We start from the raw sequence: 14321 nt of genomic DNA, 5'->3' as shown, positions 1-14321 counted from the left end.
TGGTTCAACAAATGTGAAAACATCTGGAACAGTTGCTGAATAGCACAACATCCTGACTATTATTGTGACCTACGGGATATGGACTTAACAATTCAGACAGAAACTCTAAAGATCTTAATTATAGGAGAGAATCAACAAGCATCCAGTGTTTGCTGCCACAGTTAAACTGGAAACATGCAAAAAACAGATCTTGGATGTCAACTACATATTTGAATAAACCCATACTACTACACTGTAGTATGCTGTGTCTTGGAAGGGTGAATAAACAGTAATTACGTTTAAGTGGCGCTGTGGCCGGGCTGTGGAGCTGTTTATGTTTATTAATCGCAATATTAGACGTTATCGCATGTTTTCCTAATAATGTGCAGCCCTATATTATGGTCTTAATGCCACAAGCGCATGTTTTTTTTAAACAAACATTCTTGACAGATCCCTTCGTCCTTAAAAACCAGTACCTTTGGATGTGCTGACCCTGAAGGGAGGAGGTGTCGGCGTTAACTCTGTTCAAGGCACCGCAGGGCTGCTCCCACTCTGCTCACGCATACAAACACACATTCTTTCATTCATCCAAACACACCACTACAGTACACATACAGTATGCATGGGAGCACTGGCCCAAGGTCGGACTCTTCAGGGGAACAGAGGCGAAAAGAGGGGTGAGACAGACCAAGACCAGTGTAGTCTCCCATTACACTGCAGACAGAGGTGACAGACAGGACGGGGAGGAGTGATGGATCATTTCATTGTCTTTAGCTGGTTTGAAAGCCAGTCCAGACCCTCGTAGAGACCATCTCCAGTCGTGGCGCATGTGGCCTGGATATACCAGTTCCGCCGGCTCAGGTTGTGCAGGCACAGCTTGTCTGTGATCTCAGCTGCATTCAAGGCATTGGGCAGGTCCTGAAAACAGAAAACACAACCGTCAATAAACAAGAAGAGAAAAAGCAGCTAAACCATCATTTTGAACAGATTGGTTAACAATTATAAGGTGATTCAATATACTGGATTGGTGTCTGTGTTCTTAATCAGTGCATTCAAATTGTAACACTGACACTTGACTAAATGGGCTGAAGCTGCATGAATAAGTTGTTTCTTACATTAATATAAAGTTAATTTTCATGATAGATTACTGAAAAAAGGGTTCTAGCTTCTCAAATGTGAAGTTTTGGCTGGTTTTTTGACTAGAAGAATCAATACGTTTTGGGCCTAGTTCCAGACGAATGTGTGTTGCACAGAGAAACATGAAGGTAAACCTGTCAGTGCATTCCTACCGATGGGATTTTTTTCTACCTTTATTGGTTCAGTCGAAAGCTGATCACACCCTCACCTGGGCCCTATTCCTCAAATGTAGCTCACGTAACCCAGGCTAACAGGTCACGTCAGGCTAAGATGTTCCTGTTGGTTTTCACTCTTCTATACTTTTTTAACAACTAGTTGTTATGAGTAAATGCAATTAGACTGCAGGTGATGTTGTAAGCACTCATTGGCAAATTTAATAAAAAATACAAACTGTGCTTATGATGGAAGTTTTATTGACACATTTAACAAACAATCAAAAAATAGTTATGGGATTGGGAAATTATGTGTCTATCAAAATTAAATTGCAATAACTCAGCCAATAGATCTTAATATGCTCTCAATATTCAACATGATCTCACCTACAATTCATTATTCAAGTAATTTGTCTTTACAACTGGTTTCCTAGGTTTTATGAGTGTGCCAAGCCCCTGTTAAATAACTAAGATCAGTTGATAGCTGCCAAGTTCTACAATTCAAAATGTTTTTAGAAAAACACTGACACAAACTCACCTGTTTGTTGGCAAAGACAAGCAGCAGTGCATCTCTCAGCTCGTCTTCGGCCAGCATTCGCATCAGCTCCTCCTTCGCCTCACCGATTCGCTCCCTGTCATTAGTGTCCACAACGAAGATAAGGCCTAGCAATGGAAAAGAGGCACGGTTTGCATGGAGGAAGTCTTTGTGTGGAGGATTGAACCACCAATGGGCTAACGCTTGTTCAACAAACTTGGAGCGATGGGGAAATATTACCTTGTGTGTTTTGAAAGTAATGCCTCCAGAGTGGCCTGATCTTGTCCTGACCACCGACGTCCCACACTGTAAAACTGATGTTCTTGTACTCTACTGTCTCAACATTAAAACCTGCGGATGAGAGAGAAAACCAAAGAGACAAAATTAAGTTTTAAATGTCTACATTTTCATATTTCAAAGTCCCACCACCATTGTGGCAGTCAGCATAAGCATTAAACTACTGAAGATGCAGGAGAGGCCTCACCAATGGTGGGAATTGTGGTAACAATTTCTCCCAGTTTGAGTTTGTACAGGATGGTGGTCTTTCCAGCAGCATCCAGCCCCACCATCAGGATCCTCATCTCTTTCTTGCCCATTAACCCTTTAAAGAGGCTTAAGAAACCCCCCATCTTGGCTCACCTGCAAAAGGACAAAGGATATCCAGCGGTCAGACAAAAAATGTGTTATCACAGAATCAGTATCAGGGAAGGGGAAAATGGTATCGGAGCATCTGACTGAAGTAACAAACTAATGATGGCATACACACACATGTAATACATGTATTTATGAATTAATGACCTAAAGTAGTTTAAATGTCAATTCAGTTTTTACTTTATTGTGAACTGAACTCCTTCAGATCAATCACAGCCTTAAGTTTAACTTGCATCATTGTGTCTGTCTGAAAGGCGTTGAACTCAACAGAACTCAAAAGTCTGGTTTAGCTACATAGTTAAAAAAGAAGGGAGAGCCTACACAGTCATTGTCTGCTTCTTGTTCTGTGTGTCTGAATCTATTCATTCAGCCAACAAATTCCAAATCTGGCATTGCTACCCGTCATATATTGTCTTCCACCTGCTCATACTTTTAAGGTTTTCATGGACGGTCTGTTGACAACTAGAGAAAACCTGCCTCCGCTTGTTCTGCTCAGCTGTGTACTACAGGTGGAGAGTGCAGTGGAGATAAGCACCAGTATGTTTTAAAGAAAAAAGAAAAGAGCACATTCTTTGAGCTCATTAACACGAGAGCCAGCAATTATGTTCTCTGGCAGTGTTGGATTCCAGACCACTGCATCTATTGTCATTAAAGAAATGGATATCACTGCTTCTTCTATGACATATTCTGTGTATTTCATGTTCCAATTCTAAGGGACTGGCACCAAGTCGTCTTAATAAGTGTTAAAAACATGCAAGAAAATCAATGTTACAATTTTCCAAAACTCTAATTCATTGTTCAATGATTAGTCTAAAAACCAAACATTATCATTTTAAAAGCATTTATCTAGAATTGAGGAGAACAAAACTGTGAATTTGGGGAATCTTTGCTATGAAAAAAAACAAAACTTTAAGCTTGTGACAACTTAAAGTTATGAAGTGTCCTTTTAGGACTCCTCACCATCAGCAGCATTATGGAATAATTTTTGTTCCGTTTACCTCCCCTATAAATCCTATTGAAATTCCTCACGATCTTGGGAGTCACTGATGTGAACAGCTAAATACATTTGTTGTAGATTTATATTCTGTCAATCAACTGTTTCTGATCCACAATAAGTGACGACAATATTGTTAAATCTTCAGGGACAAAACTGGAAAAGTGGCTTTACACTTGCTATCCGGCAGCTCATGTGAACACTGAAACGAGTGTGAACTCCATTAGGCAGTATTACAAAAATACTGAGGCCGATCATGTCAGGCACGCTGCAAAGCCAGGGAACACAAATCCGCTTTTGACAAAAAGACACATTTCAAATCAACCAACTAACTGGGTTTCGGTTTGCATCCTGCTACTGGAAGTCATTTTAGGTCGAGTCTCCTTAAACAGGAATGACTGGTTTCTCTCAGCAGGACACAAGCACTGTTTGAATAGTGTTAAAGAAAGTCTGAGGTTTTGTTCTAGACTGAAAAATTACACCTGTCGTCAGTTTTGAGTGTGTGCGTGCGCGTGCGCGTGAATTACAACAAGGCTTCAGTGTTTGACTTGATATTGACAGGTAATCTTCTGTTAGCATGTAGCTGGGAAGCTAGCAGAGCGTCGTTTTAGGTCTCATTAAAAAATTAAAGCATAGAAATGCCCGCTTATGTAAACACACTACGGTTGCTGACACATATCCTAGTTGTCGTTCCACACTTAACACTCAAATGTTTTAAACTTCTCAAAGGCGAGCTAGTTCCAATGCTAAGGAAATAGCGTACGAACTTCAAGCTTTGACTCCGTACGGCCATCTGGCTGTAACCGTGGAAACGTTGACAGGCTCGCGGTCTCTACCTATGTTTAAATTTGAGTTATACATCCGCCACGAGGACGTGAAATGTTTTAAAAAAGAGAATTTTACCTTTTCTTGTGCGTTGCGGTGCTTTGCGGTGCTTTTCGCTGCTGCTCTGCTCAAACAACAAAATGGCGTTAGCTGACGTATCGTGTTCTTCGTCATCATCCGCCTCCTCGTCTTTTTCGCTGTGTTTTTTAAGGTGGTTACAAACCGCGAAAAGGCTCATTACCGCCATCTAAAGATGTGGAGGACTGATCTGAATTATAAAACTGTGATGGTGTAGAAATGACATAAAGGCCTAGTAGTGCACAGGCTGGTGATATTTGTATATACATTTATTCCTGTCAAAAACTAAAGAAAACATTAGAAACTACAATAATTATACTGTCTGTAATGTCCCAGTTTACTCTGTCCAATAGGCCATCATGGTCCTAAGACATATTAATAATCAGTGATCGCAGTGGGTGACATGTTCCTCAAATTAACGTAAACATGGCTAGAGTAGTTTATTCTAAATCTTTGTACACACATGAATACATACATATGGATAGATAGATAGATAGATAGATAGATAGATAGATAGATAGATAGATAGATAGATAGATGGATGGATGGATATATACAGTGGACCCTATACTGTTTAAGAATAGTGTGGCAGGCTTTTCCTCCACTGACCATTTGTGAGCAGATCACTCAGGACCGATAATACCAGGTCTGATTGCAGTCATAGACTAATGGCCCCTCAGAAACCTGTAATTATTCCTAATACATGTGGGTGAAGTGTAATCTTAAGCATGTTTCCTCATCAAACTTTGTTTTTGGGTGACAAAATCAGTTTTTGACGCCCATATCAGTGAAAGTTACACTCTTGAATGTGGTGGAGCCCATGTGTCTCCAATTCCCTACTTGCAGATCTGATATGAGTTCATGTAGACCTGGAGGTGTTCCACTAGATGCCAATATAACCAGTGGGACTAGTTACTTTCTGTACTACTGCATTCTGTCATTAAAGCATGAGGCCAGTGAAGCAACCAAACGTTCTGAGTGACTGACAGTAAATACTACTTTTTAACTTGTTTATCTTTTGTTCAACCTCAACTGTCTCCTAATGTGACAACATGAAGCAGGAAATTGGGGCTTTTTTCAATTTATAGAAACAGCTAAAGCTGCAAGGATCAATTAATTGATCAATTAATCAGGAAATACTCTGATTATTTTATTTACAATGTATACCTGATCACTGTAAAGCACTTTGACATCTTAGGGCCCTGGCAACCTACTAAGACAATGAAATGTACCAATTATGAAAACAATCCTTTTGTTTCAGCCCTTGTTTGGTTTATTTGCTCTGTTCATTTTAACTACAGCATAAAATTTGTTCGTAGGTTGAACATCTGTCTTAAATCCACTAGATGGGGCTCCATCTTTGCTTGCCTGTGTTTTTTCCTTGCAGGACCAAAACATTCAGGGAGAACACAGAGTGTGTCGTTTGATTGGAAGAACAGACTATACAACCTTTAATAACATAGTACGTTTGCTTCCTTTAATTTCAGCCCACATGGATCATTTACTTCTTATACATAGGGTTAAACGCTGACTGCTGTGCTTTGCTGTGCTTGGTTGATTTATGCTGCCTAATGGTAATGATTATAATGTAATAACTTGAGGGACAAAAATAGGGATATTGCTTTTTTACTTTCTCTTCTCTATGTTATGGGATTCAGCTTGTTGCTCAAGGACACTTCAGAGTGAATGTTTGCTGTCTTTAGTCCTTGAACCTGAGTTTCAGACTTTAAACATGAAACCACCACGCTGCTTTTCATTTTTTTTAGATTACTGATCAACCAAATATAAATGTATTCAAAAATGAAATCTGAAGGGCAGGTTTTAACGGATAGTCTGAGAGTTTGGAGTTGAGAGACCGTGACCACAAATGAACTCTTTGACATCAAAGAGATGTTTAAAAACCATATTCTATTTTGATATTTCTGCCTAACCAGAATGGCTGAAGACCCAAACATCCTAATGATGAGTATCCAGGTGGCTATTGGAGATTTCCATTTCACACCACGTAAACTCAGTCATTCTGCAGCTTCATCCACCTGGGTGTTACAGTCCCAGCAAACAATGGTCCCAAGGTTACATTGTGTTTCCAGCATAGACAACATGACTGTTTCCCAAAAGTGAAGCCAAAGAATCTTGATTGCCACCTGGTGGCTGGCTCCAGTATAGGTCAGACATCCAACCTATAAAGTCAAAGTATAATGCAAATAAACTTTTCTTAAAGTTGGTTTCTGTCTTTTACGGTAGTTCTCATCACACTGATGTATGTCCAAGTGTTGTACTGAAAGTTTCATTTTAATTAGTTATTTGATGCTATAAAAACAAATCATGATTGACAGCGTAGACTGACTTGTGATTGGGCAAGAGTGTGTATCGACCTTGTTACTGCAGCTCCATCCCCTGAGTTTCATGGTGTAACCTTTCTACCATTTAACTTGAATTTTAAATTTGCTTGCATTAGCTTGCCGGCTAACCCTCCATTAGAGGGACTGTTTAATGAACATACAGTCTAGACCTTAACATGTAAATTGCCTTGAGAAAATGTATGTTATCATTTGGCTTTATACAAATAAAATTTACCATCATTGTTTTTCAAAAAGAACACTATACTTGAGCTAACTAGCCAAACGTTTGGCTAACATTAGTTGTTCTGCTGGTTGTCATTTCAACATATCACCTATAATTTATACTTAAACCTTATTGGAAGCAGTATTTCAACTTTATATCCAGCAGAGTGTTTGCTTGATGTGTTGCTTGTTAGGACGAGCAGGTGCCTTTTATTTCCCAGAGTAGTATTAAGGATTTCCTTCAAGGTAAAAACGAAAGGCTGGGTGATGGGGAAATATGCATTCTATATGCATTGATGTGAACATTTTAAATGAGAGAATTTATCAGACAGAAAACAAATAAAATGATACACATGTTTGCAGGTGATATTCAATCCACACGTGTAAATAAACAGGGTTTTGTTGTTGTTGTAGTTGCTGTGAACTAACGTTTATTTTTGTCTTCCATCAGATGATGTGAGGATGAGCAAAGAGTGATACTGCCATAGGGGAAAGGGCTCCATTACAAAAAACATTTTGTTAGTGTTTTTATTTGTCTTTAGAATAAAATGTATTGTCTTGAGTCATGTTTTTTTGTTTCTCCTTGAAATATGATTCAGATGATAAATTGTTAAGATGTGATATAGATTTTTATTCTGGCACTAATTAGTTCAAAGGAAGGACGTCCAGCCACAGCCACGCATGCAGGTAACCTGGATTTCTGCACAACCTTTGACAAATATTTTGTCGACGTCTTGATAGGACGTTCCAACAACTCTCCTGCACCTTCGATGCGTTTTGCTGGGGTAAACATAATATTGAGAGTCCAATGAGGGTGCGGTAATTGTGAGACAGTCCAATGAGGGTGCGGTAACATGATGTGCCTCCTCCCAGCTGCGGACCACTGCGGGCCAGGCGCACCGGGTTGAAAGTTTGCGTGCGTGTGAGTGGGGCCCCTCACAGAGTTGCGCCGAGCAGACGGCACAGACTTTCTCCGAAGAAGAGTCAGCGAGATGAAGAGCAGCGCCAGCCCGGCACCATGCGCTCCAGGCTCCCACGGACCGCCTGTCTACTGCGACTCACCGCGCTCTGCATCCTCCTCTCGCACACCGCAGCTTATTTTGGGTCAGATCACGTTTGTGTTTGCAACTTCTGCTCATCGCATGTGGTTATTGTTTAGCTTTGTTGCTTTAATCCTCAGAGAACATGATAACAACATCTTTGACCAAATTACGCGCCGCTATTACGCACGAACTAACCATAAATTGTATATATTGTTATGCGAATTAGCTGCACTAAACTATAATTATTACCAACCAAATTAAGATGACTTATTTGGCTCTTAATGTGATCGTCATATATATATATTTTTTTTATTGTTTTTGTTTATCATTAATGGTTGATAAACAGCAGAAAGATTGAAGTATGGGCTGCCAATTTTGTCATCTAATTATCAATGGAATTTATATTTTGAGGAACCAAGGCACAAATTCGTCACAGTCACACATTTCCATCAGGAAAGAATTTCCCTCCAGAGGGTATTTCAGTATTTGTAAGGAATATTTGTACGTTTTATCCAAGTCCTACTTTGTTTCTTTCTTATTTCCTCTCCCAGGCTGACAGGTCGGGAACCCTTGGTGTTTTTACCTGGTCCGTTTTCCAATGAACCTCCGACAGGAAAGGCCCACCTGAAGCAGTGCGAGCAGATGCCTCTGACCAGGCGGCAGAAGAGGCTCTGTCGCCGGGAGCCTGGTTTGGCGGAGACGCTGCGGGAGTCGGTGCGCCTCAGCCTCCTGGAGTGTCGCTACCAGTTCAGGAGTGAGCGCTGGAACTGCAGCCTGGAAGGACGAGCGAGTCTTTTGAAGAGAGGTGAGCCTTTTTATTTAGTCTGTTAGTTTCTCTTCAATGTCCTTTAATCTTTATTTGTCTGTATCTGTTTTTACCTAAACGAGACAGGTGCCTATTCTTTCATAAATCCATCTCTCCCCTATAATAAGACATGCAATGTTTTTCAGAAAAAACATTTGTCTCTAGAAGGATGACAAAATAAAGGGTTATCACAAGTGAAAAGTTGGATCAAAGTCTTGAAACTAAAACAGAAAAGTAAAAAACAAAAGTAAAAAAGAAGTTTTAAAATTATTAACCTTTTTAGTGTTTTTTTCTAGTCCTGTGATCGCAAACTTTAAAGCAAGATCCAATACTACCGACAGTTTTCCTTAATGCGTCACTGATTTTACAATGTAGACATTTGCTTCAACTGCTCAGGTCAAAGAAAACTGTCTCAAGAGTTGTGACAACACTCTTGTGCATCTCATTTAAACACAGTCATTCCTTCCTACGTCTTACTAATGCAACACCAACGTGTTTGTGACATGACACCAGCCCTCACTTCTAGGATTCCACTGTATTTTATGTGACTTAAGATTTTGCTGCAAAGTTCCTTGTCCTGACACAACCCATGAAAAAGTTTTCCATTAGTCTCCTTGCATATTTTTTGCATGGTCTGATAACCATTGATTAGAAAATAGACGTGTTCGTACTAAATCACCATATTGCATAGATAGCTCAAATCCACTGCATATCTGCTGTGCGTAGAAAATGCTGTCGTATCCTCCAGGATTTACGCATATGATATCAGCGTGTGGGTGAGCATGAACAGGTCAGCATGGAGGTAATGAGGGAGTAGAAAGCCAAGAAATGTGGTGCGGTGCAGAGCGCTCAAGCCCTGTGGTTATTTTTATCTCGGGAAAGCGCCCATTCCCAGAGGAAAAGGGTGGCGTGATTACCCACTTTCATCTGGGAAAATCCTTCCTAGTCAAAATAATAATTAATTGGATCAAAATATACCCTGGTGACGGCTCTGGGTGAAGCAAATAACAGTGCGAAACCAAAAGGAAAGGTCAGAAGAGGAGTTATGACACAGGGAAACTTGCAGTATAATGCTGATGTTGGTTTAAACCATGACGACGTAGTGAGGACTCTGTAAACATTTTCTCTTAAGGGTTCATTCGCTGGCACAAAAGACAATGTGACAATTGGGAACTATAAATCAATCCCTGAGGATTTACACAATGTACACACATTTTTGATGCTAAGGACGGTTCTTGCGTTTAAATGCCAGTGTGTCCAGACGAAACTGATGTGATGCACTTTTCAACATTGTTTTTACATTTATCACAGCGTTCAAGGAGACCGCCTTCCTCCTGGCAGTGTCCTCCGCAGCACTGACCCATGCACTCGCCAAAGCATGCAGCTCAGGCCGAATGGAGAGGTGCACGTGCGACGACTCCCCCGGCATCCAGCATCGGGAAGCATGGCAGTGGGGGGTCTGCGGGGACAACCTGAAATACAGCACCAAGTTTCTGAAGAAGTTCCTCGGCCAGAAGATGGTCAGCAGGGACATGAGGGCTCAGGTGGACGCCCACAACATCAACGTTGGCGTTCGGGTGAGTGTGAACAAATGAACCTTAAAAAAGTTGAGTAGGAATATTACAGCAAAAACACCCCCCCTCTCTCTTTTTATGATGAGGTTGCCACCCAAGACATGCTGAAAACATCACCTCTACCTGAGCCACACTTTGCTCAATTAGCTGGCCTGCAATTTTACACGACAATTATACATCTGGCACACTCCTGCACCATCACAGGATGGAGAATTACAATCCTCACCTGCATAATTTCTCTCAGTGCCAGCCAGACAACCCCCCCCCCCCCCCCCTTATTTGCTGCCGTCGTTGGCCTTGGTTGGCTAATGCCGGGGCAGAGGCGGCGTAGCAGCGAGACAAGACGGCTGTGGGATCGCTGGAGCCAGGTGTTCTCAGGCATGATAAAGCTTGCTGCGCAGGCCCACAGAAAATTAAAGGTCTCATGTCGGAGAGAACGATTATAACCGAGGCCTCTTTTTAATATACGAGCAAGCATTTTTTTCCTCTTACTGGATCACCGTGCTCTTCATAAATCCACCTAATGTTCATAACCACCAGTGTGGCGCTCTGAGATAGCAGGCCCCAGGGTCCTGCTCCTGCAGCTCACACCTACGTGAGAGCTGCTGGAGACGGAAAAAGGAAAAACAGGACAGGAAGAACTGAGGGCCATTTATCTTATCTCATCTTTACTGAGTTAAATGTTTTCCTCACTTTTCGCTAATGTGGCTTAGAGGAGCCGTGTTAACAAAAACATGAAGTGGCAGCCCCCCCCCCCCCCACACACCCACACCATCTCCCAGTAATGGTGCCCTGAAGCCCCCCGAGGCTTTCATACCTGCAAAGGGAGGAACTGAGCAGAACTTTTCGACCCCAGAAGTACCCTCTGGCTCTCTGTGCGTGACCTGTCTCTGGCCCCCGCCAAGACAGCAGCCTGAGTGATCGCGCTCCCATCACTGACCATCAAGCTCAGTGAACTATTAACCTATATCAGGGGGGGGGCAGCATCACAGAACCTGCTGCTACTTTTTTTTTGGCACTTCTCACACAGAAATTCTTATCAGTGTTTTCCATGAGCAGACATGTACTAAGAACAGGGTGGAGAGATTCCACTGTCTGCGCTGTTTGTCACCTCTGCCTCGGGCTCCAGGGAGGAGAGACAGGAGAGGAGCAGACAGAGCTAGTTTCAACACATTGGGGAGAAAAAAATATATATAATTGCAAGAGCTGTCCAAGTGAGAAATGTGCGGTAAATGAAATACAGCATCCTGAACCGTCCCCCTCAATCCATTATGTCAAAACTTTTGACTGAGGTGAGTTAAAGGCTCGTTGGTTTGCAGACCACCACCCCTAACCCTCCACCCACCCTGCAGGAAACTGTCTCACTCTGTCCAGATAGACCTCCCAGATAAGAGGGCAGGTAATGAATCAAGTGGAAGGAACTGACATCTTTCTCCTTTTTCCCCTCCCATGCCTCTTTCCTCCACATCTCAGGCGGTGAGGAGCGGCCTGAAAACAACCTGCAAGTGCCATGGCGTCTCCGGCTCGTGTGCCCTACGGACTTGTTGGAAGCAGCTGTCGCCTTTCCACGACACCGGGCGGCTGCTGAAGTATCGATATGACACGGCAGTGCGGGTGCTGAGCGTCACCAACGTGGCCACGGGGGAGACGGAGCTCACTGGGCCCCGTCGTCACGGCCAGAGCCTGCGCACTACTGACCTGGTCTACCTGGAAGAGTCCCCCAGCTTCTGCAAGCCTTCACGCTACTCTCCGGGCACGGGGGGCCGGTCGTGCGCCAAAGACACCAGCTGTCAGAGCCTGTGCTGTGGACGGGGTTACAACACCGCCATGCATCTCACCAGCCTGTCCTGCCACTGCCAGGTGCGCTGGTGCTGCCACGTGGAGTGCCAGACGTGTGTGAGAGAGGAGGAGGTGTACACCTGCAAAACTGCATAGAAGTATAGGGAGTCTGAAGACATACAGGGGAGCCAGTGAGAGACACAGAGTTCATCATCGCTCTGACATAGCAACACTGACTGAAGTGTGATCTCCTGTACACAATAAACTGCTCTGATCACACATCAGAGCGGTGTCTTTGCTGAGCTCCGCTTTTGAGGTTTCTTTGTTTGGGGGAAGGAATGTAAAACGCTTCTAACATTATAAAATGTATTTGCTAATCATCATCGATCTGATATGCACCCGCTCACAGTAGTTGAGGATGTTTTCAAACGACTCTGCTCTCCTCTCAATGGATGCACTGATAACGCCCGCTCTCCTGGGACAGAGGGAAACAAGCTCTTAGAAACAGGTACTGGCCTGGACTGGACGCCGCCAGCAGTACGACGTCGAGCTCTGACACTTTGACCTTGTTGTATTGTATTTTTGTAATTACCCACTTTCTGTTGACTATTTATTGTATCAGTTGTACTGCTGCTTTATACTTTAACCTTGTTTTTATTTTGTATAACCCAGAGTTGCCACTAAGGCTAGCACGGCCTGAAAAGGAATCTACCTGTCTGTCTCTCTGTCTGCTGTGTTCTAGTGGAGAACGTTTCCGGGTTCTTTTCTGAGTAAAAAAAGCACTTAAGTTGCTCTTTCTAGGTTTGATTCAAAGTGTAAAGTCGATCGAAGAAGTTAAAGAAAAAATGTTTAGGTCTAAATATATGTATAAATACAACCACTGGAAGTTTTAAAGGGTGGTTAAAGCCACTGATATGCATTGTAACTACATGTTATTGTGTTAAGAAACAAGCTGGGTTTCAGTTGCTCTTATGGAAATGTCTATGGAAATCTCTTCATGTGGCCTAATGTGTGCTCAGCAGAACAAAGGGAAAATACCCGGCGTAGTAATGAGAGAAACACCAAACACAAAACTGCTGCAAACAAGAATGAAACACTTAGTTTGTGAACAGACAAGCTCTCCTCTGCTCCCCTTCTATTTATAGAGTCAAACGCTCTGCAATACTTTCATGTTTAAAATGGCCTGATTGAACCATTTTGGTGTTTAGAGTCTAATTTGGCCACATCTTTGTTCTCGGCGCCTTTTGAACTGGCCTCAATCATTTGTCCTCTTTTTCTCAAAGAGCTAATCAAACAAAATCACCCAGTTATATCCACAAACCAATGTGTTCATGTGTGTGGGGTCAAACGTGCCCCTTAGACCCACAACGTTTAATCTTTATTGGCCAGTTTATGTTTAGCTTGAACGATTCTGAACTGTATATATGATATGAATATAAGTCATGTCAGGGCTTTAGGCGTAAGACAATGTGGAATCGTAATTTTCTACCTCACTTCATCTTTTGGCAAATATCTGTAAGATTTATGAGCTATGCAGAGTTTTTCTCTCTGTAGATACATGTTCTTTCCTTTGCATTTGTTTTAAAGATCAGATTTCAGATTTCTGTACAGTTTTGCTTATATATATATATATATATATATATTTGTTCAAAATTTAAAAAGTATATTTCAAAAGTAAAATGTTTTTCTTTAATCCCGTTGCATTCCTTTCTTATTTAAAAACAAATAAGATGAATAAATGGACGTACATTTGTAAGAGCTTTGTGTTTGTTGTGTCTCGTTCAGCTGACGCAGGTGGTCGCCCTCCCGCCGTGCACACACACGCGCACACACACACACACACACACACACACACCTGGGGAATACACCTGCCTGCAACTCGGCACGCTGCATCAATCTATCTAAAACCACGTCCTGCTGATGACGCCCTCCCCTCCTTTTTGTCTGAAAGGCCTGTGGTCTCGCTGCATCGCCCTCAACCGCCCCATAACAGGCGAGGAGGGGGTTGGTGGTGCGTGGAGGACACACTTACAGGTGTTGTGCCTCTGGCCAACACAACAACAAACACGATGACAATCATAATGACGATGATGACTCAGAGGAATGCCGTCTCGCTGAGCGTTTGACCCCTGATTCACCATTAGAAAGTTTCAATCGACCGCCCAAATGTATGACGATGATGAGAGCAGTTTACGTGCTATTACC

General features: G+C 42.4%; 2 protein-coding genes across 2 annotated transcripts; one reads left to right on the top strand and one right to left on the bottom strand.

Moving 5' to 3' along the window:
- Positions 1-410: 410 nt before the first annotated feature.
- arf2a (ADP-ribosylation factor 2a) lies at positions 411-4479 on the bottom strand. Its single transcript, XM_034593396.1, has 5 exons — positions 4352-4479; positions 2288-2442; positions 2044-2154; positions 1807-1931; positions 411-897 (listed from the first exon to the last, which is right to left on the bottom strand). The coding sequence occupies exons 2-5, from the start codon at positions 2430-2432 to the stop codon at positions 736-738; spliced, it is 543 nt and encodes a 180-aa protein (XP_034449287.1). The 5' UTR covers positions 2433-2442; positions 4352-4479; the 3' UTR covers positions 411-735.
- A 3292-nt stretch (positions 4480-7771) lies between these two features.
- wnt9b (wingless-type MMTV integration site family, member 9B) lies at positions 7772-13757 on the top strand. The gene is made up of 4 exons (XM_034593983.1): positions 7772-8019; positions 8510-8763; positions 10075-10340; positions 11811-13757. The coding sequence occupies exons 1-4, from the start codon at positions 7934-7936 to the stop codon at positions 12270-12272; spliced, it is 1068 nt and encodes a 355-aa protein (XP_034449874.1). The 5' UTR covers positions 7772-7933; the 3' UTR covers positions 12273-13757.
- The last annotated feature ends 564 nt before the right edge of the window (positions 13758-14321 follow it).

Source organism: Hippoglossus hippoglossus, chromosome 8 (assembly GCF_009819705.1).
Source record: "Hippoglossus hippoglossus isolate fHipHip1 chromosome 8, fHipHip1.pri, whole genome shotgun sequence".
Lineage (NCBI taxonomy): Eukaryota > Metazoa > Chordata > Actinopteri > Pleuronectiformes > Pleuronectidae > Hippoglossus > Hippoglossus hippoglossus.
Note: the sequence above shows the minus strand (reverse complement) of the source record. Positions and strands in the feature narration are given on the sequence as shown.

Excerpts from the sequence above, each read along its gene's own strand:
- wnt9b (XM_034593983.1), top strand. The coding sequence starts at position 7,934 with ATGCGCTCCAGGCTCCCACGGACCGCCTGTCTACTGCGACTCACCGCG. Across the intron at positions 8,020-8,509 it reads CACACCGCAGCTTATTTTGG|GCTGACAGGTCGGGAACCCT; the intron begins GTCAGATCACGT and ends TTCCTCTCCCAG. Across the intron at positions 8,764-10,074 it reads AGCGAGTCTTTTGAAGAGAG|CGTTCAAGGAGACCGCCTTC; the intron begins GTGAGCCTTTTT and ends CATTTATCACAG.
- arf2a (XM_034593396.1), bottom strand. The coding sequence starts at position 2,432 with ATGGGGGGTTTCTTAAGCCTCTTTAAAGGGTTAATGGGCAAGAAAGAG. Across the intron at positions 1,932-2,043 it reads TTACTTTCAAAACACACAAG|GCCTTATCTTCGTTGTGGAC; the intron begins GTAATATTTCCC and ends TTCCATTGCTAG. Across the intron at positions 898-1,806 it reads TTGTCTTTGCCAACAAACAG|GACCTGCCCAATGCCTTGAA; the intron begins GTGAGTTTGTGT and ends TTCTGTTTTCAG.